Consider the following 26,128-nt stretch of genomic DNA (forward strand, 5'->3'; position numbering starts at 1 on the left):
TTTGACCATTCTGCTAGGAAGTCTATTGAAAGAGCTTAAAATATAAAATCCAGAAGTTAATCACCTTTTTTTTTTTTTTAAAGAAGGCAATGGGATAGAAGGTAAGAGCAGTATATCCTCATACTAGCCCTGCTTGCATCACTACTCCTAAACTGAGAAACTTAAAATAATCTCTATGGTTCACTTAATTCTCAATTTCTATGAATCTACTCAGACCCTTTAAAATTTATTCAGTACTTCCCGTGATAGTCATTGTGGATGATACAGAATTTGCATATGATATGATTCTTATTGTAAGAAAATAATTTTTAATAATGGATTTCTTGGGGGGACCCAGAGATCAGTTTCTCAGTACTTTCTTTCTCTCTCCCCACCCCCACTGTAGAAAGTCCAGTTCTCCTTGATCACAAACCCAAGGAAACAAAAGAAATGGAAATAAATTCTTTTGTCTAGCTCCTACTGGGAGTGGTGGGATCCAACTACACCTAGATAATGGACTTTGCCTAAAGCAACTTGAGTGAGGGTCTTTAGATACTTTTCCCTGATCTGGAGAGTTAATTTTAATGTAGACCATCTTCAAATCGTGTCAACCAATGGAACTGAATGATGCTAACCAGTTAGCCTAGATCAATGTATAATGACCCACCTCTATCAAGAGAGGATAAAAACCCTGGAGAGATGCTAGTAGAGCCCCTTTTTGGGTTTTGAGACTCTCACTTTCTTTTAAGACAGCATGGGAGCAGCTAGGTGGCACAGTGGATAGAGCACCAACCCTGGAGTCAAAAGGACCTGAGTTCAATTCTCACCTCAGACACTTGACACTAGCTGTGTGACCTTGAGCAAGTCACACAGCATGAGTGTTCTGGGGCTTTCCTACTCGAGTTAACTGGCATGCTGAAGCTCTCTTCCTGCTTTTTCTACCACATAGTCTGAGACCATGAGAAGTTAGGGAGACACGTTGTCAATCCTTTACTGGTATTATATTAATAAATTAATATATGATCACTCAAAACTGATATCTCTAGCAAAGTAGTTAATTTAAAAAACAGGGGGGCAGCTAGATGGCGCAGTGGTTAAAGCACCGGCCCTGGATTCAGGAGTACCTGAGTTCAAATCCAGCCTCAGACACTTGACACTTACTAGCTGTGTGACCCTGGGCAAGTCACTTAACCCCCTATTGCCTGCAAAAAACAAAAAAGAAGAAGAAAAACCAACACACTATCCTTATGCATTTTACTTATGGAATAAGAAACTGACTAGTTAAGTGACTTTAGAATAAATCAGTTAACCTCTGTCTGCCTCAGTTTCCTCATGTAAAATAGAGATCATAATATCACTTACCTCTCAGTGTTCTTGTGAAAATTAAATGAGATTTTTTTTTTTGGGCAGGGCAATCAGGGTTAAGTGACTTGCCCAGGTTCACTCAGCTAGTAAGTGTCAAGTGGCTGAGGTCAGATTTGAACCCAGGTCCTCCTGAATCCACAACCAGTACTTTGTACCATGCAAACCTCAAAGTTCTATATAAGTGTTTGGCTATTGTTGTTAATAATAGTGATAAGTTAACCCTTATTGGAATATATCTGTATCCAAGCCCTACTTTATTTGATTTTTCTCAATTTTTCTCATTTTATTCTCATAACAACCCTGGAAGGTAAGCATTATTATCGTCCCTTCCTTACAGATAAAGAAACTGGGGCTGAGAGAGGTTGAATGATTTGGCCATGGTCACACAGCTTGTAAGTGTTTGAAGTGGGATTTGAACTATCAGGTCTTTATGACTCCAGGCCTAGCACTCTATCCATTGTGCCCTCTATCTTCCTTTAATGACATTTATGTTCATTGTTTTGTGCCAGGGAGAAAGATAATGGGGCAACAATATTGAAGTGAAGTTTATCAGATTTTGTTAAATTTTAAATTAGTATCTTATCCTACATAAAAATTCATCTTTTTTAGTGTATAGTGTCTCAAAAATTTCAATGAAGTTAACAGCAGAATTTTTTTTAAATAAAAGAATGAAGGAAAACTGCCAATAAAAGACAATCCTTGACCTGAAAGAGCTTACTTTCTATCTACTAGGAGAGTCAATATCTATATCTATACACACACACACATATGGGAAGTTGTCAGGAATGATATTTTGGTTTGGAAAGTTACAGGAATAAAAGTCATTAAAAATTTATTTCTCAAGAACCAAAAAGGTAGAGGGACAGTGAATGTGTCTGCTTAATTCCATTCCATCACCTTAAAGTTCAAAATTAAGGCAGTTGAGATAGCAGAGTTAGGTCCAAAGACTTAGTTCAGGGCTTTGAACTCAACAGTCTTTCAAAAATTAATGACTGACTGGAGTAGGTGTGAGTCTGGGAAAAGGGCCAAGGGTAGGAGTGGAACTGAAATAAATTTAGGATTTGGAGTTTAGACTAGAGCCACTACCTTAACTTCTTTGAATAGTGAACAGTGTGTGACTCATCAGGGTTCTTATTTTATTTCTCTACCTTGTGTTATGTATTCATATGAACCCAGATCACAGTGGTGTACTGAGGCATCTAGGTAGCACAGTGAATGAAGTCAGGATGAAATGAGTTCAAATCCCACCTCAGACACTTAATATCAGTGTGATTGGGCAAATCATTTAACTTCTGTTTGAATCAGTTTCCTCACCTTGGAATGGGAATAATAATTGCACTTAGCTGACAGGGAAAGGAGAATCAAGGAATGTTAGAAGAGTTTGGCTGTGAAGGGGAGTGGAGTAACAGAGTAGGTAAAGAGGCACCCAGGTGGTGCAGTGGATACACCACCAGCCCTAGATTCAGGAGGACCTGAGTTTAAATCTGGCCTCAGACACTTGACACTCACTAGCTATGGTGACCCTGGGCAAGTCACTTAATTCTCATTGCCCTGCAAAACCAAAAACAAAACAGAGCAGGTAAAGGTTTCTGGAAAATAGAGGGTTGAAAATGCTTTTAGACTGCAGGAAAGGGGCCAGTCAATAAGGGGGGGGGGGGAGAGAGAGAGAGAGAGAGAGAGAGAGAGAGAGAGAGAGAGAGAAGGGGAATGTGATTATGGGACTAAGCTATTGGAAGAGGAAATTTGGAGGGGTGGGGTGGAATAAAATACATAAGTAGAGGGGATTTGTCTTTGGGGAGAAGCAATGCAAGAATGGAGCCATGGAGAGGCAGCTATTAGAGTGCTTGGCCTGGAACATCTGAGTTCAAATCTAACCTCAGACTAGTATATTAAACTAGTGTCACTACCTATGTGATCCTGGGCAAGTCATTTAACCTCTGTCTGCTTTAGTAACCTCACTTCTAAAATAGAAATCATAATTACCTCACAGGTTATTGTGAAGATCAACAGAGATAATATCTGATCTCTAAAGCACTTAATACAGGGCTTGATACCTAGTAGGCACTTTTAAATCCCTCCTTCCTAGGACTCTTGTTTCCAAATCTTGTTTCCAAACTTCCAAGCTTAACCTGCTCCTTCCCCCACCTTCCAGCTCCCCTTTGTGTTGTCTTTATCCTAGCCACTATTAAAATAACACAAACAAACAAATTCTCTTGGAGATAATGTATTGTTTTGGTTACTTATATTTGTATATCTCTCATTGCTGAGCATAGTGCCTGACACGTAGTAGTAACAAATAAAAGTTTAATAAATGCTTTACCAACCATCTTTTTCATGGTAGGGGTAATTAAAGGTTGGAGAGATTGCAAAGCATGGGCAGTTGTGGAACTTATTCTAAAACAAGAGTCATAGGAAATAGGAATTGATTAATTATAAAATTAAAATTTTGAAGGGAAGAAAATAAAGTCAGAGCAGGGGTGATAGCTTGGGAGAACCATGAAGGAATAGAGGGATTAGAGGTCTCAGTCAGGAAGGGAATGCTTCAGTATCTGCCCTCTGTTATTCTTTGTGTTCCTAAGCCTTTCTCAGTGGTTTGTCTTTAAAATTTTATTACTCTAGAAATGTTTCTCCTGATTTTGCTCATCTCACTTCGCATCAGTTCATACAAGTCTTCTAAGGTTTCTCTGAAACTGTCCTTTCATCATTTTTATAGCACAAAAATATTCCACCACATTCATGTGCAATAATTTTTTTGCCATTTCCCAATTAATGGCAAATTAATTTCCCTCTCAGTTTCTAATTCTTTACTACCACAAAAAGAGCTGTTTTAAATATTTTTTGTATGTATGGGTCTTTTTCCTCTTTTTTTTTTCTTTTTTAATCAATTTGGGTTAGAAACCTAGTAGTAGTATTTTGGTCAAAGCCTATACATAGTTTAATGGCTTTGGGGACATAATTCCTAATTGCTCTCCAGAATGGCTGAACCAGTTCAAAGCTTCACCCACAGTATATTAATGTGCCTATTTTCCTATAGCCCCTCTGGAATTTACCATTTTCCTTTTTTTGTCACTTTTGACAATCTGATGGCTATGATGTGATATTTGAGTTGTCTTAATTTGCATTTCTCTAATAGTGATTTAGAACAGTTTTCTTAAGGTTCTTGATAGCTTGGGGTTTTTTTTTTTTCCTCTGAAAACTGCCTGTTCATATTCCTGACCATTTATCAATTGGCGAGTAGTTCTTATAAATTCAGATCAGTTCCCTATATATTTCAGAAGTGTCTCATCCTTTTTTATTGTTTTGTTTTGTTTTGTTTTTTAGTGAGGCAGTTGGGGTTAAGTGACTTGCCCAGGGTCACACAGCTAGTAAGTGTTAAGTGTCTGAGGTCAGATTTGAACTCAGGTCCTCCTGACTCCAGGGCCAGTGCTCTATCTACTGTGCCATCTAGCTGCCCCTATGTCTCATCTTTTTTTAAACCAGACTCTTACTAAAAGCTGTTTTTAATTGTTTCCTCTTCCTCTCAATCCTGTGCAATATGGCTTCCTCCCTTTCTATCATTCTACTGAAACTATTCCCTCCGGAATTACCAATAGCAACATCTTACAGCTCTCTCACTCACATGCACATACAACTATCCCCTCTTCTCTGGGCTTTCATAGTACTGCTGTCTTAGGTTTCTTCTTCCTAGGTTTTAACAATTCCTTCCCAGTCTCCTTTGCTGGATTACCATCCATATCCCACTTCCTAACTGTGAGTGTACTCCAAGGCTCTGTTCCCTGCCCTCATCTAGTATTGCGTTCTCAGTGGGGACTTCATCCATTTCCATACATTTTAGTTATCTACTATGTGCAGATGACTCCCGGATCTATATATCCTCCCAGTCTCTTTACTCAACTCTTGTCCCATATCACCAACTGCCTGTTGAACCTTTCCGAAAGGATGTATATGCTCTTAAGGATATCCTTTCTGTAATTTTGGGTGTCAGTGACCTATGTCTTATATTGGTACAAAGTCTCCTCTAGTTCTGCATGATTCAACCATTCATTTGATACTTCTTTGTTGGCATCTTGTTGGTTGAGTTTATTTGTATGTCACCCATGGAGGGCCTTTTGATTACACTCTGTGATCTTATCTATTTCTTAGACTCCTTCCTTTGTGGTTAACTCATGGTAAACCACGTCCGGTTAGGTTTGACAGATCAATGCTGTGTACCTGTTGGGTGCCTTTTTTTTTTCTCTCTCTCTCTGAAGTTATTATGTTTGATTGTTGTATAAATATTTCTGTAGGTTTTTTAATCTTTTTATTATGTGCTTCTAGAACACCCATTTATACTCTTGGGAGGAGGGGATGAGGAAGTGATGATCTTTCAACAGCTACTGTCGACTGATCAGCTTTGTGTTTCACAAATGTTGCATAGATTTTTTTTGTTATTTTCCAAATCAGTTTTGTTTTCTAATTCTATAAATGGGGCAGCTAGGTGGTGCAGTGGATAAGGCACTGGCCCTGGATTCAGGAGGACCTGAGTTCAAATCCAGCCTCAGACACTTAACACTTACTAGTTGTGTGACCCTGGGCAAGTCACTTAACCCCAATTGCTTCACCAAAAAACCCCAACAACAACAAATATAATTCTATAAGTGTACATTTTTATTATTGTTATTAGTGTGTCCCAAGGAAGGGGGAGAATAAAAAATCAAGGCCAAAAGAGTTAAGGTTAGGAATCAGATCAAAGAATCAAGTCAGAATTCAAAGAATTGATTGAAAGCAATGGATAATTGCTTTCATAAGGTCTTTACTGCCTGCAGTCTTGGCACCAAGGAAACTATTTGGGGCTTGACAAATATGTGTAGATATGTGTTTAGAAAACACAGATGACTTTAATATTCCAGCTCCTCCCACACTTCTCTGTGGTTGCAAGGCCTCAATGCTCACACAATTTTGGGCCATCTTTTCCAAATCATTGTACAACATAACTGGCCAGATTCATTCAGCCTTCTTGCCATTGTAAGGAACCTCTTGGAGTCTAGGTAGCTAACAGGGAAAGTTTTTAAATAACACTTGCCCTTCAGTGCCTAGGGTAGAAATTAAATAGAAAAGAAATAAAGGGAAACTACCATATCAGTTGTTCTGGATTGAATAGAGATGGGATGGCCATGAGGATCGTAGGTAGAAGAAATTGATTTGAAGCTCAAATTGTCACAGGGTCACCATGGACCTGTGATGAAATGCCTATCTCATTTTTATGTCATTTTCTTTTCCAAACCTGCCTACCACCCCACCACCCCTGTCATTGCCCAGGAGGCATCTCTTGTGATAAAATATAGAAAGGGAGGGGCTGTCAGTAATTCAGCAAAAGCAACCAACATATCACCTATGTCTCACAATATGTACCATCTTTGGGGTAAAATACTTGATTTTCATTCCTTTGATATTGTATGCTTATAATAGCCAGTGTCTTCCTAAGCATAAAGGCATAATTATAGCCCTAGACTGGCTGCCACTCTTCAAATGTCATCCCCTACTTCCTGATTCTCATCCCCAACAACTGAATTCAACTAATGTCCCACTCTAAAGTAACAAACTAGCTTTCATATTTTCCTTTGTTGCTCCCTGTACCTTCTTGCACTCTGCTAACACAGTTTCCTTGCCCATTCTTTCCAGAAGTGGTTGTATTTTTATTCATACCTCTCGGAATTACTGGACATGGTAGGAGAGCTAGAAGTCCTTGCCTCCCCATTGCCACTTCAGGTTCTCCCTTTACCACTGTCATTTCATAATCTATCCTCCTTTGAAGTCAGTGCATATCAATCAAATGAGATGATAATTGTCAAGTACTTAGCACAATGGGCAGACACCATAGATGCTATGTAAATGCTTATTCTCTCCCCTCACTTCTTCTCTCCCCATCAGATTTCTGTTGACTATTTATTATCTAATGAACTCAGGGACATTCTTCTTCCTTCTTCAACAAGTTCAGTTCCTGGTTTACAGTTTTCCTCCCCAACTCCTCCTATATGAGGACACTTCTATGTTGTGCACACACACATATGAGTGAATGAGTGAGTGAGAGAGTGTGAGAATATTCTCTCAAATACTCCAAGCTCCCAGATCTTCAACTTGCTCATTTCCCATTCCCCTAATTCTTTACCCCACCTTAGTTACACACCAAGATGGTCATAACCCTTAATCATTCCTTCACCCACAAATGCTCCACTTCCATGTTTTAGATCATCATGCTACACTAACTACACTCTTCCCCTTTCCCATATTGACTCTATGTTGTCCTCTTCTGTTGAATCCTTGCCTTATCTTTTTGGCAATCTTGTCCTACCAACCCCTCGGTCTTAGATAACTCCAACCATCCTTGGTCTTCACTGCCACTCATGTACTACTGAATGAAACTGGAGAAAACAATGGAACCATGTTGACTGGATCCACAGGTTTACACAAGTTCATGTTAAATAGTCTGAACTGAGTCCTCACTGTAGTATGGCAACACTTTTACACTTCCCTAAATGATTTACCAATCTGCTTACCACAGAGGTTTTTTCAAACCTTTTTGCCCTCTTCATGTCTTCCCTAACTCCACCATCCTTTCAGCTGAGAATCTTGCAACCGATTCCCCTGAAAAAATTGAGGTCAGTTGCTGAGAGCCTCACTCTTCTCTTCTCCTCCTTATCTCATATCACACAGATGTCTTTACTATCTCTTTCACTGCTGTCTCACATCATGAGTTGGCCCTTCTTACCAAGGCAAACCCTTTACAGTGATCCCATTCACTTCTATCATCTCCAGCAGATTGATCCCTTTATCATCTCTTACTAATTTTCATTCTCTCCCTTTCTACTAGCTGCTTCCCTACTGCTTATAAACATCTTCAAATACTCATTTGATCCATCCACTGCCCCCCCCCCCTTATCATTCTTTATTTCTCCCATATTCTCCAGCATCTGCTCCTATTTCCTCTTATCTCCAATCTCTTCCATCTACTGGGTCCTTTCCTACTATTTGCTAACACACGTTTCCTTTCATTTCAGAAAAATCTTGCTTGACCCCTAGTATGTTGTCCTATTTCTCCTCCTCAGCGACTCTTGAGAAGCCTATCTATGCTTGCATTTCTTTTCCACTCACTGTCTTCTGAACTCTCTGAAGTCTTGTTTCCAAACTCATTCAATTGAAACTGATCTCTCTAGAGTTATCAGTGATTTATTTGTTGCCTAATGATCATTTCTCAATTCCCATCCTTCTTAACCTCTCTAATAGCTTTTGACAGTGTTCCTCACTCTTTTCCTTAATTTTTTTTTTTGGTGGAACAATGAGGCTTAAGTGACTTGCCCAGGGTCACACAGCTAGTAAGTGTGTCAAGTGTCTGAGGCTGGATTTGAACTCAGGTCTTCCTGAATCCAGGGCCAGTGTTTTATTTCTCCTTGATATTCTTTATGAAATACTCCTCTCTCCTAGTTCTTCTCCCACTTATTTGACTGTTCCTTCTAAGTCTCCTTTGCTGAATCTTGAATCATATCAATCATTCTCTGATGGCACTGGGGGACACCCACAGTTAACTGGTGATGTCTATCAAGGCTCTGTCCTGGGGCCTCTTCTCTTCTCCCTCTGTACTGTTTCATTTAGTGATTTCATTAATTCCCATATAGCCAATGATCATTTCCATGCAATTTTTTTTTTTAATTTTTGCAGGGCAGTGAGGGCTAAGTGACTTGCCCAGGGTCACACAGCTAGTAAGTGTCAAGTGTCTGAGACTGGATTTGAACTCAGGTCTTCCTGAATCCAGGGCCAGAGCTTTAACCACTGCACCACCTAGCTGCCCACGCAAATGATTTCGAGATCTATTTTTTCCAACCTTAATCTCTCTCTTAACTTTCAGTCTCACATCTCCTACTGTCTATCCATCATGAACTGGACATCCCATGGACATTTTAAATTCAATATGTCTAAATTCATTTCCCCACCTCATCCGTCCTCCAAACCTTTCTTTCCCTAACTTGTCTTTTACTTTCAAGGGTACCATCAATCCTCCCAGTCATCCAAGTTGACAATCTAGGTGTCACCCTAAACCCTGTTTTTACAATTTACTGCCAAGTAGTATTGATTTTTGCCTTTATAACATGTCTTATATAACCTTCTCACCTTCTGTAGTCTAACACTTCCAACACCCTGATTCAAGCCCTCATCACCTCTTGCCTGGACTATTGAAATAGCCTGTTGTTTGCTCTGTCTGCCACAGGTCTGTCCCCCAATACAGTCCGTCCTCTACTCAAGCTATCAAATTGATCTTCCTAAAACACATTTCTGAATATGTCATCCCTTTTCTCAGCTCCATCCACTGGCTCTCAGCTCCAGGATCAAATATGAAAACCTTTGTCTGGTTTTTAATGTCCTTCATTAACCTTCATAAACCCCCTTGCTACCTTTACAATCTTACATCTTACTTTCTCTTACACTCACTGCAATCCAGTGACATTGGCCTTCTTGCTTTCTCCCCCAAAATATATTCCATCAACCAACTGGCTGTTTCCTTTCGTGGAATGCTGTCCATCTCACTACCTTCTGGTTTCCCTGGCTTCCTTCAAAACTCAGCTAATGCCCCACCTTCTGCAAGAAGCCTTTTCTCCAATCCTCTGTAATCTAACTTCCTTCCCTCTTGGACTAGACTCAGTTTTTCCTATATTTATCTTAATTGTACAGTTATTCACATTGACTTCTACACTAAACTATGACCTTTTTGAGAGTAGGAATCACGTATTTACCTTTGTATGATTCCATTGTGCTTAGCAGAGTATTTGTCACATAATTGGTGCTGATGACATGTTTGTTGACTGAAACAGGACAGCTCAATTTAACAGGGTTGTTGGATTTTTAAATTTAATTTATTTTTTTTGTGGGGCAATGAGAGTTAAGTGACTTGCCTAGGGTCACACAGCTAGTGAGTGTCAAGTGTCTGAGGCTGGATTTGAACTCACATCCTCCTGAATCCAGGGTAAATGGTTTATCCACTGTGCCATCTAGCTGCCCCCCTGGGTTGTTGGATTTTTAAAACTACATTTAACAAGAAAATGTCACTATTGGGAGTGAGGGAGATGATACTTATATTTGTATTGATATTTTACCTAAATTCTGTTTTTGTTTCAGAGAAATAGTGGAGCATATGGTCCAGCACTTTAAAACACAGATCTTTGGGGATCGTAAACCAGTATTTGATGGAAGAAAAAACCTCTATACAGCAATGCCTCTTCCCATTGGGAGGGATAAAGTAAGTTTTCTTTAAAGTGAGTTTTGAATAGATCGTTAAATGACATTATGAAATCAATTAATTAATAAGCCAGTATTGTACAAAAGATATTTTGAGGTAGAGGAGATTTACTGTTAATATTCTTAGTAGAAAGGCATGACTCTCAGATCCATGTTCTATGCTAATGATGTTTTGAAATTTTCATTGTTTTTTATATTTTAAAAAATTCCTAGGTCCTTGATTAGCTCATACATTTATATTGTATTATACATTGTTCTTTATCCCATTCTTAATTAAACACAGGAGATGTTCCAGCTGTACATGTCAACAATGATATGTTCTGATAAGGTTCTCCTTTGTACTTGAGTTAGCTTCTTTAAGGTGAGGGCTTGGTCTTATTTTCAGGGCTTTTTGTGTCTTGTGTCCTCAGTAATCAACCGGTGAGCTGAGTTGCATTGCACTGGGAACAAATGCCCTGATATGACCATGTAGGTAAAATGAAAATGAAAACATTATTTGGGATGAGAAAGAGTGAGATGTAAGTGTCCCCCAAATGCAGAAATCAAGCATTATACACAAGACAATTTGAGATGCCCAGCCCAAAGGGTTAGATTGGGGGGGGGCAGTTGGGGTTAAGTGACTTGCCCAGGGTCACACAGCTAGTAAGTGTTAAGTGTCTGAGGTTAGATTTTAACTCAGGTCCTCCTGAATCCAGGGCCAGTGTTCTATCCATTGTGCCGCCTAGCTGCCCCCCTAGATTTTTTTTTTTTCAGGACAGTGTTATCCCAATTAAAATTGTCAAACAAACAAATAAAATAATTGTGAAACCCTTTAGGGTTTCCAGGAGCTTCCTGTGAGGGATATAATAAACAGCATTAAGCTGGAATCTGTAGACCTGATTCTAGTTTTATTAAATCTTAAGTGGTAATGGATGAGTTCTGAGCCTCCATTTCCTTAACTGTAAAATGATGATGATAAAGTATCCATCTACCTTACAGGTACATCAAATGAGAAAATACATATGTATACATATATAAATACATAATATATTTTTTAAATAGAATTTTTCTTTATCTAAAAAAAAAAATGACCCCCCCAAAAAAAGACAATCCAGGGGGCAGCTAGTTGGCACAGTGGATAAAGCACAGGCCCTGGATTCAGGAGGACCTGAGTTCACATCTGGCCTCAGGCACTTGACACTAGCTGTGTGACCCTGGGCAAGTCACTTAATCCTCATTGCCCTGCAACCAACAAAAAGAAAAAGAAAGGCAATCCATCTTTTCTCCCTCTCCATCTCCCTTCCTATCTCCTGTTGAAAAAGCAAGAAAAACAAGTACCTCAGTCACAAACATGTATAGTCAAGCAAAACATATTCTGAAATCAGTCATATGTCATTCTGTACTCTTGATTCTATCCCCTGTCTATCAGGAGGCAAGTAACTTGATTTTATGAATCCTCTGGAATCATAGTTGGTTGTTGCATTCATTGCAGAAGACTTTCAATGTTTTCTTTATAATATTGTTGTTATTATATATATTCTTCTGGTTCTGAACTGACTTGTCATCAGTTTATACAATTCTTCCTAGGTTTCTCTGAAACTATCCCCTTCATAATTTCTTTCAATACAATAAAAATACATATACTTAAAAAAAATAAAAGCAGTGATGTGCAATACAAATTGTGAGAATCAGAGTGCCACCACCCTGCTTAGAAAGACATTGTGAGAACCAGAGCAGCTCCTCCCTGAGGAGAAAGTATGAGGTGACCTTTCTGAGATTTCGATGGTCAGAATGGTGGCTAGAAGTTATGTCTACTGTCTGTAAGTCATGTCAATCAATGGACCAGCCAATTAGTTTGGAGCTGTGTGTGTGGACTGCCCTCTTCTGGTTCGACAGGGGGTTTCCAGTGGAACTGAGGGCATTCTCTCTCTGAGATAGCTAGGTGAAGGTGGCTTTTCCTCTCCCTCTTTGTTAAGCCCTAATATACTTTAATAAATGCTTAATGCCCAAAGATTGGTGCTGAATCTTCTAATTTAAGGTGACCACACATTAGATTTTTTTTTTTTTTTTTGGTGAGGCAATTGGGGTCAAGTGACTTGCCCAGGGTCACACAGCTAGTAAGTGTTAAGTGTCTGAGGCCGGATCTGAATCCAGGTCCTCCTGACTCCAGGGCCGGTGCTTTATCCACTGCGCCACCTAGCTGCCCCAGATTTTTTTAAACTTCACAAAATGTAAGATATTAGAGTTATTCTCAAAGATACAATGAGAAATGGTGAGATGGGATGGAGGGGAAAGGAGTTTTCAGATTTAATACTTATAACAACAGTAATAATAGCTAACATTTAAATAGCACTGTGCTAAGTGCTTGATAATTATTCTCTTATTTTATCTTCATAACATTCCTGGGAGGTAGGTGCTATTATTGGCACCATTTTACACATGAGGAAATTGAGGCAAAAAGATGACAAGTGAGAGCAGCTAGGTGGCACAGTGTATAGAGTACTGGCCCTGGAGTCAGGAAGACTTGAGTTCAAATTCGGCCTCAGATACTTAACACTAGCTATCTGACCCTGGGCAGGTCACTTAACCCCAATTTTGCCTCACCAAAAAAAGAAGAAAAAAAAAGATGACAAGTGACATGCCAATGGGTCACATTGCTAGTAAGCATGTATGGTCATATTTGAACTCAAGTCTTTCAGAGTCCATTGTTCTATCTCTGTTCTATCTACTGCATCACATGGCTTTAGAAAAAACTTAGGTTTTGGTATTGTGGCTTTTTGGAGCCTTGGAGCCTACCTCTCTTACCTCTACCTGAGAATGTGTGGGGATGGGCATCTGGGAGCTTCTCCCAGGTCTTTCATTTGAGCATTCACCTAATTCACCTAATCATTTCCCAACCAAGCAGCTTTCTCCTGGACTCTGTAATTCACATCTTCTTAGATTATTTCCTAGGACTTCTTTGTACCCCTGCACCAGTTACTCTCTTTCCCCTCCCCTTTCAGTTTCTTTTTCAGTGTTTTCTTCCCCCCTCAGGTCATAAACTCCTTGAGGGCAGAGATTGTTTTATCCTGATAGAATCTTAGAAGGAAACAAGAAGGGGAGCCCCCAAGAGAATATCCAGTCTGTTCCAATTTCTTCCCCTGCCAAGTTTTGTCTGCCCCAACTCTTCATTTGTTGTTCTGAGGTCTTCATTGTAGATTTTCCTTTTGGTTTCCTGAAGTTAGCTCTGGTTGAACTAATTGGAAGCAGTTGTGGGGGTATCGTATCAACTATTACCTGTAACCAATAGGGAGCTGCTACCAAGGGCTGTGGTTTTCCTTTTAAACTGCTGTGATGTGAACATTCGAATTTGAACAAATAATAAATTAAGGGATAATTTATAAAAGTCTTCTTCATTTTTTAAATGACATGTCAGGGGCAGGTAGGTGGCACAGTAGATGAAGCACCGGCCCTGGATTCAGGAGGGCCTGAGTTCAAATCTGGCCTCAGACACTTGACACTTACTAGCTGTGTGACCCTGGGCAAGTCACTTAACCTTCATTGCCCTGCAGAATAAAAATCAAATCAAATAAAAGACATGGCAAAGATCAGGCTGTAATAGATATGGCCTACTACTTGAAAACTACATAAGCATTATATAGTGTTTCCCAAGATAGAAGAAACTGAACTGTTAAAAATTCTCTACCATGGAATAATCTGCCTTCTGCAATCTTAGTGTGGTCACTGATGGCAGAGTCCAGGGGTTTTAAGTTTATAGGTTTTTTTAAAGTCTAGTTTTTCAAATAAGTAACAATATACTGTATACTGATGCATTCCAGACCGACTCTGAGGAACCATTACTTGAAAGTGTATGTGTATACGTGTACTACATGTATGCCTTAAATCTCAAATCCAAAGCCTTTGCCAATGAGTACATTTCTGCCAAATCAGTTTGTCCTGTCCCTGTTAAGCAACAAATTTAAGAGAATGTAAATCAGCTGTCACATAAAGACCCTTTATTTTGGGCCACTTATGTACCTGATATCCAAAGATACAAGAAAATAATCTTTTTTATTGCTTCTAATGCTTTGCATGGAGTATGTATCTTCAAGGGTTTCTTCTTTCTGTCCTGGAGCAGCACTTATGTTTGCTCTCAGGGGTATGCCATTCCTAAGACAACTCCCTTTTTTTGTTTGTTTGGTTGGTTTTGGTTTTTTTGAGGCATTTGGGATTAAGTGACTTGCCCAGGGTCACACAGCTAGTAAATGTCAAGTGTCTCAGGGAAGATTTGAACTCAGGTCCTCTTGAATCCAGGGCTGGTGTTCTATCCATTGCGCTACTTAGCTGCCCCCTTGACTGCTTTTTAAAAAGCAGAAATTGTAATTCTAGTCTCCTTTGATCTGAAGTTTGCAACCTGGGATCCATCCTGAAAGTAGTTAGTTTTGAGGAGGAAGGTCTGAAGACTTGCATGGGGGTGGAATATGCCTCTGTTTCAATATAATTGGTTTCCTTTAGAGTCCTATGTATTCTCTTCCTCTTGACTTCCCTTTCTCCCTTTAAGACTAGGCTAAATGCTACCTTCTATAAAAAACTATTGCCAATCTCCCCTATTGCTGGGGCCTTTCCTCTTATATTACTTTCCATTCCATTGCATAGATTATTTTTATAAATTTTTTTTCATATTGTCTCCTTATTAAAATGTGATCTCCTTGAGAGCAGGGGCTGTTTTTTTCCTTTCTTCTATTCCCAATGCTTAGCAGAATGCCTGTGTGTTGGCACATGGTGGTTGTTATCCTTCATTCTTGAAGAGGACCATAATGACACCACTATGTTGGAGTCAGACCAATATGAACCTGAGAGGCTCTACCACATTTTGGCCCAAATAATCCCTATGAACTTTTGGAGTGAAGATGGCTTCAAATGTGTGCATCTCACATTTCTTTTGAGCTACTTTAATTCTGTCTTGCTCATTGAGCACAGCACCTTCCTTGATGTGAACACACCAAACGGGGCAGTTCTGTTTTAGTGTCTCCCATGTCTCACAATCAATTCCAAAATTCTTCACAGAGACCTTGAGAATGTTCTCATATCACTTCTTCTGACCTCCATGTAAGCACTTGCCTTCTGTGAGTTCTCAGTAAAATAGTCTTTTAGACAAATGCACATTTGACATTTGAACAATGTGTCCAGCCCATCAGAGTTGCGCTCTCTGCAGTAGGGTTCAAATGCCTGGCAGTTCAGTTTGAGAAAGGTCCTCAGTTTCCTGGCATGGTGCTAGCATACTGTCCAGGTTTCACAGGCATACAGCATTGAGGTCAGCACAACAGCTCTGGAGATCTTCAGTTTGATAGGCAGTCTTAATACCTCTTCTTTCCCATACTTTCCTTTGGAGCCCCACCAAACACTCTTCTAGCATGTATCAACCTCATCATCTATGTGTACATCCCTGGAAAGTATACTGCCAAGGTAAGTGAACTTATCTACAGCATTCAACATTTCTCTATTTGCTGTAAGTGATGGTTCCATATATGGATGGTGTGTTTCTGAGTAGTGGAGAATCTGTTTTCATGATGTTAATTGTGAAGTCAAAATTAGCATGAGCAGCAGAGAATTGATCTATTCCCTATTGCATCTCAGCCTCAGAGGCTGCATTGAGTATACAATCATCTGTGAACAAAAAATTATGCACCATCTCTCCCTCCACTTTAGTTTTGGTTTTTAGGCTTTTCAAGTTAAATAATTTACCATCAATGTGGTAGCTGATCTGGATGCCATTTTCACCCTCATTGAAGGCGTCTGACAATATCAGTGAAAACATCATAAAACAAAAAATTATGGGGGCAAGCACACAGCCCTACTTCACTCCATAGGTGACTGAGAAAGTACAAGAGCATCATCCATTATCTAGAAGCTGTGCAAATATGCCATCATGGAACTGGTTTAAAATACTGATGAATTTTTCTGGACAAACAAATTTTACCATGATTTTCCACAGGCCCTCATAACTGAAACTATCAAAGGCCTTGGTCAGATCAAGGAATGTTTTGTACATACCTTCATTTTGCTCGTGGCATTTCTCCTGCAGTTGTCAGGCAACAAACACCATATCAACTGTTTCTCAGCCCTTTCTGAAGCAACACTGGCTCTCAGGTGGATAACCATCTCTTCCAGGTGAAGGATCAGCCAATTAAGGGGGCCTTTGGCAAGAATCTTGCCAGCAATGACTAAGAGATCCTTCTGTGATTGTTACAAGACAACTTATTTTTTGGCAAGAATCTTGCCAGCAATGACTAAGAGATCCTTCTGTGATTGTTACAAGACAACTTATTTCTTTTTCTTTTATAGAGATGGACAGTGGAGGCATTCTTGAACTCCAGAGAAAAACTTCCTTTTGCCATATAATCTGATAGACTTCAGTCAGCTTTTGTTCTGAGCAAGGGAATCCCTTGCCTTGTATGTCTCAGCTAGAATAGAATCAGCACCAGGCCCTTTGCCACACAAGAATGACAGTGGTATTCAAAATCTCTTCTTCAGCTGGAAGTTCGGCTACAGAGGAATTGACTTTAACTTGAGTTATATGGTCATTGACTTCAGCATTGATTTTTTTTTTTTTTTTTTTTGCGGGGCAATGGGGCTAAGTGACTTGCCCAGGGTCACACAGCTGGTAAGTGTCAAGTGTCTGAGGCCAGATTTGAACTCAGGTCCTCCTGAATCCAGGGCCGGTGCTCTATCCACTGTGTCACCTAGTGCCCGCCCCCCCCCCCCCAGCATTGATTTTTTTTAACTTGAGTTATATGGTCATTGACTTCAGCATTGATTGTTGATGGTTAGTTGAGGTGATACCATTTTCATGGGTCTTCAACCCATCTCTCCAGGATGATGTCCTTGTTACTAATCAGTGCAATTCCATTAGCACTGAGTAGTTGAGATGTACAATAGGTCTTTGTCCCATAAATACACTTCAGGGTATCATAAAAGTACTTTGCATTGATAATGTCCGAATAAAACTGAATTTTATTTGCCCTCTTACCAAGCCAAAAATCCTGCATATAAGTTTTGCTTACCCTTTATTTTTGATGGATTTAAATGGACAAACAATCCTTCTGGTGAACCCTGTGGAGTTTTCATTTTTTCAATCAGCTTCAGAATTTTCTCATCATTTTTTTCAAACCAGTCTTGATTTTTGCAAGTGTTTTGGCCCAGATGACTATATGCAATCTTCGTACACCAAATCTCTAAAAGCTGCCTAGTCCTTTTCTGCTCCACTGTTGCCAGCTGTGTGTTGGCTCAGCTTTCTCTCAAAGTTAGCAACTATTTACTGAGCAGTCCTCTAATCTGTGGCTGTTACATCTTTTGGTGTCATCTTGCCTTGGGGCCACTGCTTTTGTTAATGTTTAGCTTGGAGAGGATAAGCCTATGATTGGTCCAGCACTCTGCACCACATGTCTGCTTTGTCATTCTCACGTGCTACTTGTCTCTTCTTACAATGACATGGTCTATTAAATGCCAGTGTTTGATGTGAGGGGCATCGACAAAGTTCTGTTGTAGTTAGGTAAATGGAAGATAGTGTTGGTTATGAGATGCACAAGTCTTCCGATGAACATCAAAGATAGAAAGCAGCCCTCACACGAGAGGTACTAGTCTTCCTGGACAACCATATACCCCAATAATTGTTCATTTGACTTAACTAAAGCTGGAAGAGACCTTAGAGATCTTCTGATTCAACCTTCTCATTTAGCAAATGAGGGAAATGAGGCCCAGAGAGGTCAAGTGACTTGTGAGAAAATGCTTTCCTATACAATGAACCAGACCTTTATCTCTCTAAAATTCAGTCTCTATTTATTCCAGGTTGTCTCCATTGGTGAAGACTCAACAATTAATTATTCTTTGGTACCCAGAGACAAAACATTATTTCCTATGACCGCCAAAGCTTACCTTGTTTCCTCCCTTATCTTTATAATCATGACAGTAATAACTAGCATTTGTATTAGGACTTTTGACATTTTGCAAAGCCATACATATGTCATCTCATTTAATGCTCACAATTCTGTGATGTAGATGCTATCGTTATCTCTATTTTACAGATGAGGAAACTGACTTACCCCGGGTCACATAGATATTAAGAGTTTGGAGCATGAGCTGAACTGATGTTTTTTTGACCCAAAGTCCAGCACTCTGTCTATATATTTGGGTACAGTTGAATGATTATTTCTGTATCCCTGGAAAGATGTCAGTGCTATTGGAAAACCCCAGGTTATTTTTTATTCTGGCAAGGACAGTTTATCCTGGTTAAGTTCTTAATTTGTCCCAGGACATGATTTTTAGTTCAGATATCCCTATACACTGGATATTTCCCTGCTGTCTATGACTATTTCCAGATATCTTATCTTTAATAAAAGGATCTTATCATGTCCTCATGTTATGGTCTTAGATTACTCTTCCTTTTCATAGGCAGCCAGGTGATATAGTGGATAGAGTACCAGGCCTGAAAGTCAGGAAGACATGAGTCTGGCCTTAGACACTTACTAGCTGTATGACCCTGAGCAAGTCACTTCACCCTGTTTGCCTCAGTTTCCTCATCTGTAAAATGAGCTGGAGAAGAAAATTGCAACCCCAGTATCTTTGCCAAGAAAACTCTAAATGGGCTTACAAAGAATTGAACACAATTCAAACAGCTGAATAATAACACTTTTCCTTTTCATTGCTAGATTCTATGGTTCCTGATTCTATCACTGAACTGAACCCTCTGTCTAGTTCTGAAAACAGAGTTTAAAATAAATAAAAGAGAATAGAAGGCAAGTTCTAAAGGGAAAACAAACAGAACAGTTTTGAAAATAATTTGCAGAATTATATACTTTTTTTTAAAAGGTGATATTAAAGGGAGACATTTTCATGTAGAATTATATTTTTTTGGTTTATGTATATAGAAATAATCATGTGTTTATGTACATGTGTTGAAGAACAGAATAAAAAAAAATGTGTCCTAAGGTGGGGGTGGGGGACGACAAAGGGAAACATTTTGCTTAGAAGAAAAACATTCTAGGAATAATTTATTTTTTAAAATATAGTGCATTTTAAAATAGTTATTAAAATAATTTTATAAACATTGCCTAGTGTTTTTGTTACATGGAATAAAATCTGATAGAACTTTGGTGTTAATCAAATTCTTGTACCTTAAACCTAATAACTAACAGATCTTAACAACAGATCTTAAACCTAGAGCTAGAAATGGACTGTAGAAACCATCTAGTCTAGTCTAGTCTAACCCACTCATTTTGAATCCGAGGGGTTAAGTGACTTGCCTAAGGTCATAGAGAAAATGAGTGAAAAAGCCCAAATTTGAACCTAGCTTCTTTGACTTCAAATGAAACATACTTTCCTTTTTAACATGCTATCTTTCATTTCAGTTAGGTGGCTAGATGGTACTATGGATAGAATTCAGGACCTGCAGTCAAGAGAACTTGAGTTCCCATCCTACTATAGACACTTACTAGCTCCTGTGACTTTGGGCAAATCATTTCATATCTCTCAGTTTCCTTATCATAAAACAGTGATAATAACAACATTTACCTAAAAGGGTAGTTGTGAGACAATATATGTTCTTTACAAATCTTGAAGCAGTATGTAAATGCTAGCAGCTATTATTGTTATCATTATTTTGGGGGTTTTTTGGGTTTTTTTTTGCAAGGCAATGGGGGTTAAGTGACTTGCCCAGGGTCACACAGCTAGTACATGTCAAGTGTCTGAGGCCGGATTTGAACTCAGGTACTCCTGAATCCAGGGCCGGTGCTTTATCCACTATGCCACCTAGCTGCCCCCTGTTATCATTATTAATACCATTATGTTTAATTTGGCTATTTCTCCTATCCAAATTCTGCATGGGTATTACATGTCAAAGCTGGGATTTGAACCCAGGTTTCCCAACTCCAAATATTCTACTTTCCCTGCTGTAACATGCTGTTTAAGTAGCTACATAATAAGTGCTTAATAAATACATGTCAGTTGATTCATATAGGGTGTGACAAAGCCTTTTGTAAGACTAATGTCAAGAATATTGTAATTTTTAAAAAAATAATAATTTTAACACAATTAATTTAGAAGATTTTTTAACAGGCTCAAAAATTATAAAGTGACATCATTTATGACAACAAAAACTTAGTTTTTTAATGTCTTGCTAATCATAATGGCTTCATGCCATTATTAGCTAATGTGTCATGGCCCAATATATGCTCAGAGCAAGGTTCATTGTTAACAATTATGGCTAGAAATCCATATTTTAAATAATCTGGATAATTGTGTACTTTTGCTGGCTTATTATTTGATTACAACTTCATTTTTTTCCTTCAAATAAGGCTGATAAAGAGTTCATACTAAAATAATATAGCCCAATTGTCAGCTCTGCCATTTTCTTGCTATTCACTTGTGCCTACATTATTAATAGTAATCCTTAATTCATGGTTTCTTTGCAAGAATCTTTTTAGGCTACTTGTCCATTTTATAAGGGTTATTTTAGTTAAAATGAGATAAAGCAATCCATAATCCACTGAATTCATCACATGTAATCTGCAATATGTCACAATATGCTAAAAGAAAATTCAGTGAGAGAACTATCATCCCTTCCATGTTGGTATGAAACTCCCACTCTTTTTTCAGGTTACTTTGTATATCATAAGTTATATGCAACATGGTATGAGTAAGGGTTTCAGTGTAAATCTACATATTAAAATTTTATAAAAAGTAATTTAGGATTTTTTAGATAAAAAAATATAAGTAGTTATATTTTCTTCCTGCGCCTTGATTTATATCTTTTCTACTCTGTGGAATGTGTTTACCGCATATTGGAAAGCATTGGGTATATGAAGATTGTACAGATAGGTTGTTAGAGACAAATTGTGAAGGACTTTAAATGTTAAGCAAAAGAACTTCATTAATGTCTTTCCTTCCCTCATTTGGAAATGGTTTGAAATGAGCAAGAATCACTTGTGAATTTAATTATATTTCATTTTTCATATTTAAGCTGAATTAATTTTTATAATCATAGTTTTAGAAGTGGAAGGACCTCTGAAGCTATCTAATCCACTCATTTTACACATGAGGAAAGTGAGGCCCACTGAGTTATTTGTTCCAAGATCACACAAATAATAAGTAACAAAGCTGGTAATTTGAATCAAGGTACTTGAGTATAAATCCAACATTCATTCCATGATATTATACTAATGCTTGCATTTATCCTTGAATCTTTCCTACATGAGGCTCATCTGTTGGATTAACTGAGTTACTCTTTTTTGTTGTTGTTGTTTGTTTTTTGGTGAGGCAATTGGTTAAGTGACTTGTCTAGGGTCACACAGCTAGTAAGTGTTAAGTGTCTGAGGCTGAATTTTAACTCAGGTCTTCCTGACTCTGGGGCCAGTATTCTATCCACTGTGCCACCTAGCTGCCCTGAGTTACTCTTTCAATCAGGGTCTACATAGCCTATGTCAGATTGCATAGAGATCACAGAACACAATTGAAATAAAGATATGTGTGTCCTTTTATTTTTATTTTTATTTGGGGGGGCAGGCAATGAGGGTTAAGTGACTTGCCCAGGGTCACACAGCTAGTAAGTGTCAAGTGGCTGAGGTCAGATTTGAACCCAGGTCCTCCTGAATCCACAACCAGTACTTTATCCACTGTGCCACCTAGCTGCCCCTCTGTGTCCTTTTAAATTAAGATATTTGCGGGTATTTTCTTTTTTTGGATCTCTATCCGAGCCTCCTCTTGGTTGTTACACTTCATTTGCAGATTTGGGGCATCTGATATTTTTCCAAACATGAAATCTTCATTTAAAATGGACTACAGAATTAACTGTGCCCTGCATTTTCATGTTCCAATGGGCTTAAAACACCACTGTTTAGATAAAGAGTATGCCAAGTGTTCTTGGAAAAGTTTAAATTAAAAACGAGCATCTTTTTCAAAAACTCTCAGTATACTTTTAAACAGAACCAGGAATCCAGCAATACCACTACTAGATCTGTGTTCCAAAGAGATTTTTTTAAAAATATGTATGAAAGTACCTATTTGTTTGTTTTTAAAAATTTTATTCATTCATTCATTCATTTATTTTTGGTGAGGCAATTGGGGTTAACTGACTTGCCCAGCGTCACACAGCTAGTAAGTGTCAAGTGTCTGAGGCTGGATTTGAACTCAGGTCCTCCTGAATCCAGGCTGGTGCTCTATCCATTGCGCCACCTACACCTAGCTACCCCTGGACCTATTTGTATGAATCTATCTACTGCAGTTCTTTTTGTAGTGGCAAAGAATATGGAATTCAGGGGATACCCATCAGTTGGGGGATAGCTGAACAAATTTGCTATAGGAATGTAATGGAACATTACTGTGCTATAAATGATGAGCCAGACAATTTCAGAAAAACCTTGAAAGACTTATATGAACTGATACAAAATGGATTGAGCAGAACCAGGAGAACATTATACACAGTAATAGCAATATTGTACGATGATCAACTGTGAATGACTTAGCTATTCTTAGCAATATAATGATCCAAGACAATTCCAGAGGACTCATGATTTTAAAATGCTTGCCATTTCCAGAGAAAGAAGTGGTAGAGTCTGAATGTAAATCGAAGCATGCTATTTTTCACTTTCTTTATTTTGTGTGTGTGTGTGTGTGTATTTGTATGTATGTTCTTTGAATCTATGTCTTCTTTCACAACAAGACTGATATGGTAATATGTTTTACATGACTGAACATGTATGGCCTATATCGATGCTTATTTTCTCAAGAAGGGGGAAGGTGAGGAAAGGAGAGAAAATTTGGAACTCAGGTTTGTAAAAAAAGAATATGTGGGTCATCAATATTGTATGTAGGATTAGTATTTTACTTATGGTTTGAATCAGATGACCTCCAGATCATTTTTCTAACCTCCACATTTCTAGATGGGATAGAGGGGGGAAAATGGAATTACAAGGGACTGTTTTATTTCTTGCATTAGAAATGTATATTTGGGGCAGCTAGGTGGCGCAGTGGATAGAGCACCGGCCCTGGAGTCAGGAGTACCTGGGTTCAAATCCGGCCTCAGACACTTAACACTTCCTAGCTGTGTGACCCTGGGCAAGTCACTTAATCCCAATTGCCTCTCTAAAAAAAAAATGTATATTTGCTGATCTAGAAATCAAATACCACTGACTTTTGCTTTAAGTGCCCCTTCTTGCACATTCAACCAAGGAGTTGGGCTTCCTTTTCATTCACAGCCTCTTTATTCTTCAATCAGTAGCTGAGTCTTTTATGTTTTTGAACGGACTCAGAAACCTCTTAGAGGTGAACACCAACCATGGACTCTGTTCAATAGCCTACTTACAGGCCTCGGATAATTGTAAGGCTATTGGGGCTCAAATTTCACTATCACATTGTGACAGTTCCTTGGAAATTTTATTAAAAATATATTCCCTTGGGGTTGGAATTTCTTCAATTGTTTTCTCTACCCATCTGAAACTTATCCAGCCTGTATCCAAGACAATGGGCAGCGTGGAAAGAGAACTGGATTTGTAATCAGGAGACCTGTTGTGTATGTATTTGACACATTGTCTTTCTCTGTTGCCTGGATTGTAGTAGCAGTTCATAATGGTAGGCTCAGAACTGTTTGAATGACTAAACTGTTCACTCCTCGGAGCTTTGCTTTTCTCATTTTAAAATTGAGTTTAACACTTCTACCCACCTCATTGAATTATTGTGCAGCTAATATTGATCAGCTGAGCAGTACAGTGGATAGCAGTGAATCAGGTGTTGGACTTGGAGTTGGGAAGACTTGAGTACAAATCCTACTTCAGATACTTCCCAACTGTGTGAGTCACTTAACTCTTTGCTGTAGTTTCTTCATCTTAAAATGGAGATAATTATGGTACCTCTGAGAATCAAATGAGATTTTGTGTTTGTGTGTGTATAAAGTGCTTTGCAAACCTCAACAACACATATTTGATACTAATTTGATGCCAATATATCAATTTTACATCTATATGTAATATACATAAATGTTAGCTATAGCTATAAATGAGATCAGGTATATAAAGCATTTTGTGAATTGTAAAGCACTGTAGATCAGTAGTATCAAATTTGAACAGAAAGGGAACTGTATATTAACTTTGAAAACCACAAATTAATGATATCTATGTTTTATTATATTTTAAAATTTTTGTTAACTATTTCCTAATTACATTTTAAGCTGGTTCTGGCTCACTTGGGCAGCATCTCTAGGCTGGTATTTGATATTGCTGTGATAGATGATTGTGCTATTGTGATTATTAAAATTCTCTAAGCACAGTGCCTGGCACATAGTAGGCACTTCATAAATGCTTATTGACTAACTGGCATAAAGCCTTTATTAGTTGCTATTAGTCACATTGATCTTTCCCTCCCTTCTTGGAATTTAGAGATAGAAGGGATGCTGGTTTAACTTCCTCCCTTTAAAGTTCCATAAGAAAGTTTTCTATTATTACATATGCTGTTCACATCTCCATTTTGTTATATGATCATTATTTCCAGTTGGTTTGTGTATGGGCTGTCTTCCCAGTGAGGAAAATTCTCTGAGGACCTTGGTCATTTTTTTTTTTATTGTCTCTCAAAAGCTCAGTACAGTGTCAGGAAAGTCTGTCATGACCACTCAGTAAAAATGTATTCCAGCTGAACTCAGTTACCTTAGGTCTGGATTCAGACCTAGAGTCCTTCCTTTAGTAGCTTCAATTACCACCTCTATTTTGAAATGGAAAGAATCATCTTGTTTGATTTTAATATTGTTGCAGGTGGAATTGGAGGTCACGTTGCCTGGAGAAGGAAAAGACAGGATATTTAAGGTGGCCATAAAGTGGATGTCATGTGTGAGTCTCCAAGCTTTGCATGACGCGCTCTCTGGTCGCCTGCCGAGTGTCCCTTTTGAAACCATCCAGGCATTGGATGTAGTGATGAGGCATTTGCCATCCATGAGGTAAGGGGACATAGTGTGCCTTTGTGTTCACCAGTTTTTCATTACCTGAAGGAATTAAGTCTCCAAACTAGAATAGTAAATTAGATCAAATTTTCATTTATCTAGTCTAATTAGTCAGGATACCTTAATTCATTCCAGCAGCTAAAATCAGAGAACCTTCCCATATGAAAATGATCCTTAATACTTCCCAACAGGAGAAGAGAATGAATTAAAGCTTCTTATGCCCCTCTGACTATATAAAAAGGTACTTTTCAGGAATTGAAAGGATTATTTTTTCATTCAGACATCTCTTATCTTTAAAGGCCAAATAAAGCCATGATCTACCTTCTAAGACCATTTTGTGAACAATCAATCATAAGAATATATTGATGTCTCAAAGGTACACCCCAAATGGTATATTACTCACAAGTTTAGAAAGATAACAGTCAGTGTGACCTCCCACCATAGCCTGTCCCCTGTATATGTGTATGTATACACACACACACACACACACACACACACACACACACACTATTGAAATGTGAATAAGTAATTGACAACAGACAGTCCTACATATGACTTAAGGCAACAAACAATCTGACA

General features: G+C 38.5%; 1 protein-coding gene across 1 annotated transcript in view; it reads left to right on the plus strand.

Annotated features, from left to right (window-relative positions):
• AGO2 (argonaute RISC catalytic component 2) overlaps window positions 1-26,128 on the plus strand; it is a 165,807-nt gene that overhangs the window by 80,217 nt on the left and 59,462 nt on the right. Inside the window, 2 exon segments of the mRNA XM_044003209.1 lie at window positions 10,492-10,612; window positions 25,365-25,546. Of these exon segments, the coding sequence (XP_043859144.1) occupies window positions 10,492-10,612; window positions 25,365-25,546 (303 nt within the window).

Source organism: Dromiciops gliroides, chromosome 1 (genome assembly GCF_019393635.1).
Source record: "Dromiciops gliroides isolate mDroGli1 chromosome 1, mDroGli1.pri, whole genome shotgun sequence".
Lineage (NCBI taxonomy): Eukaryota > Metazoa > Chordata > Mammalia > Microbiotheria > Microbiotheriidae > Dromiciops > Dromiciops gliroides.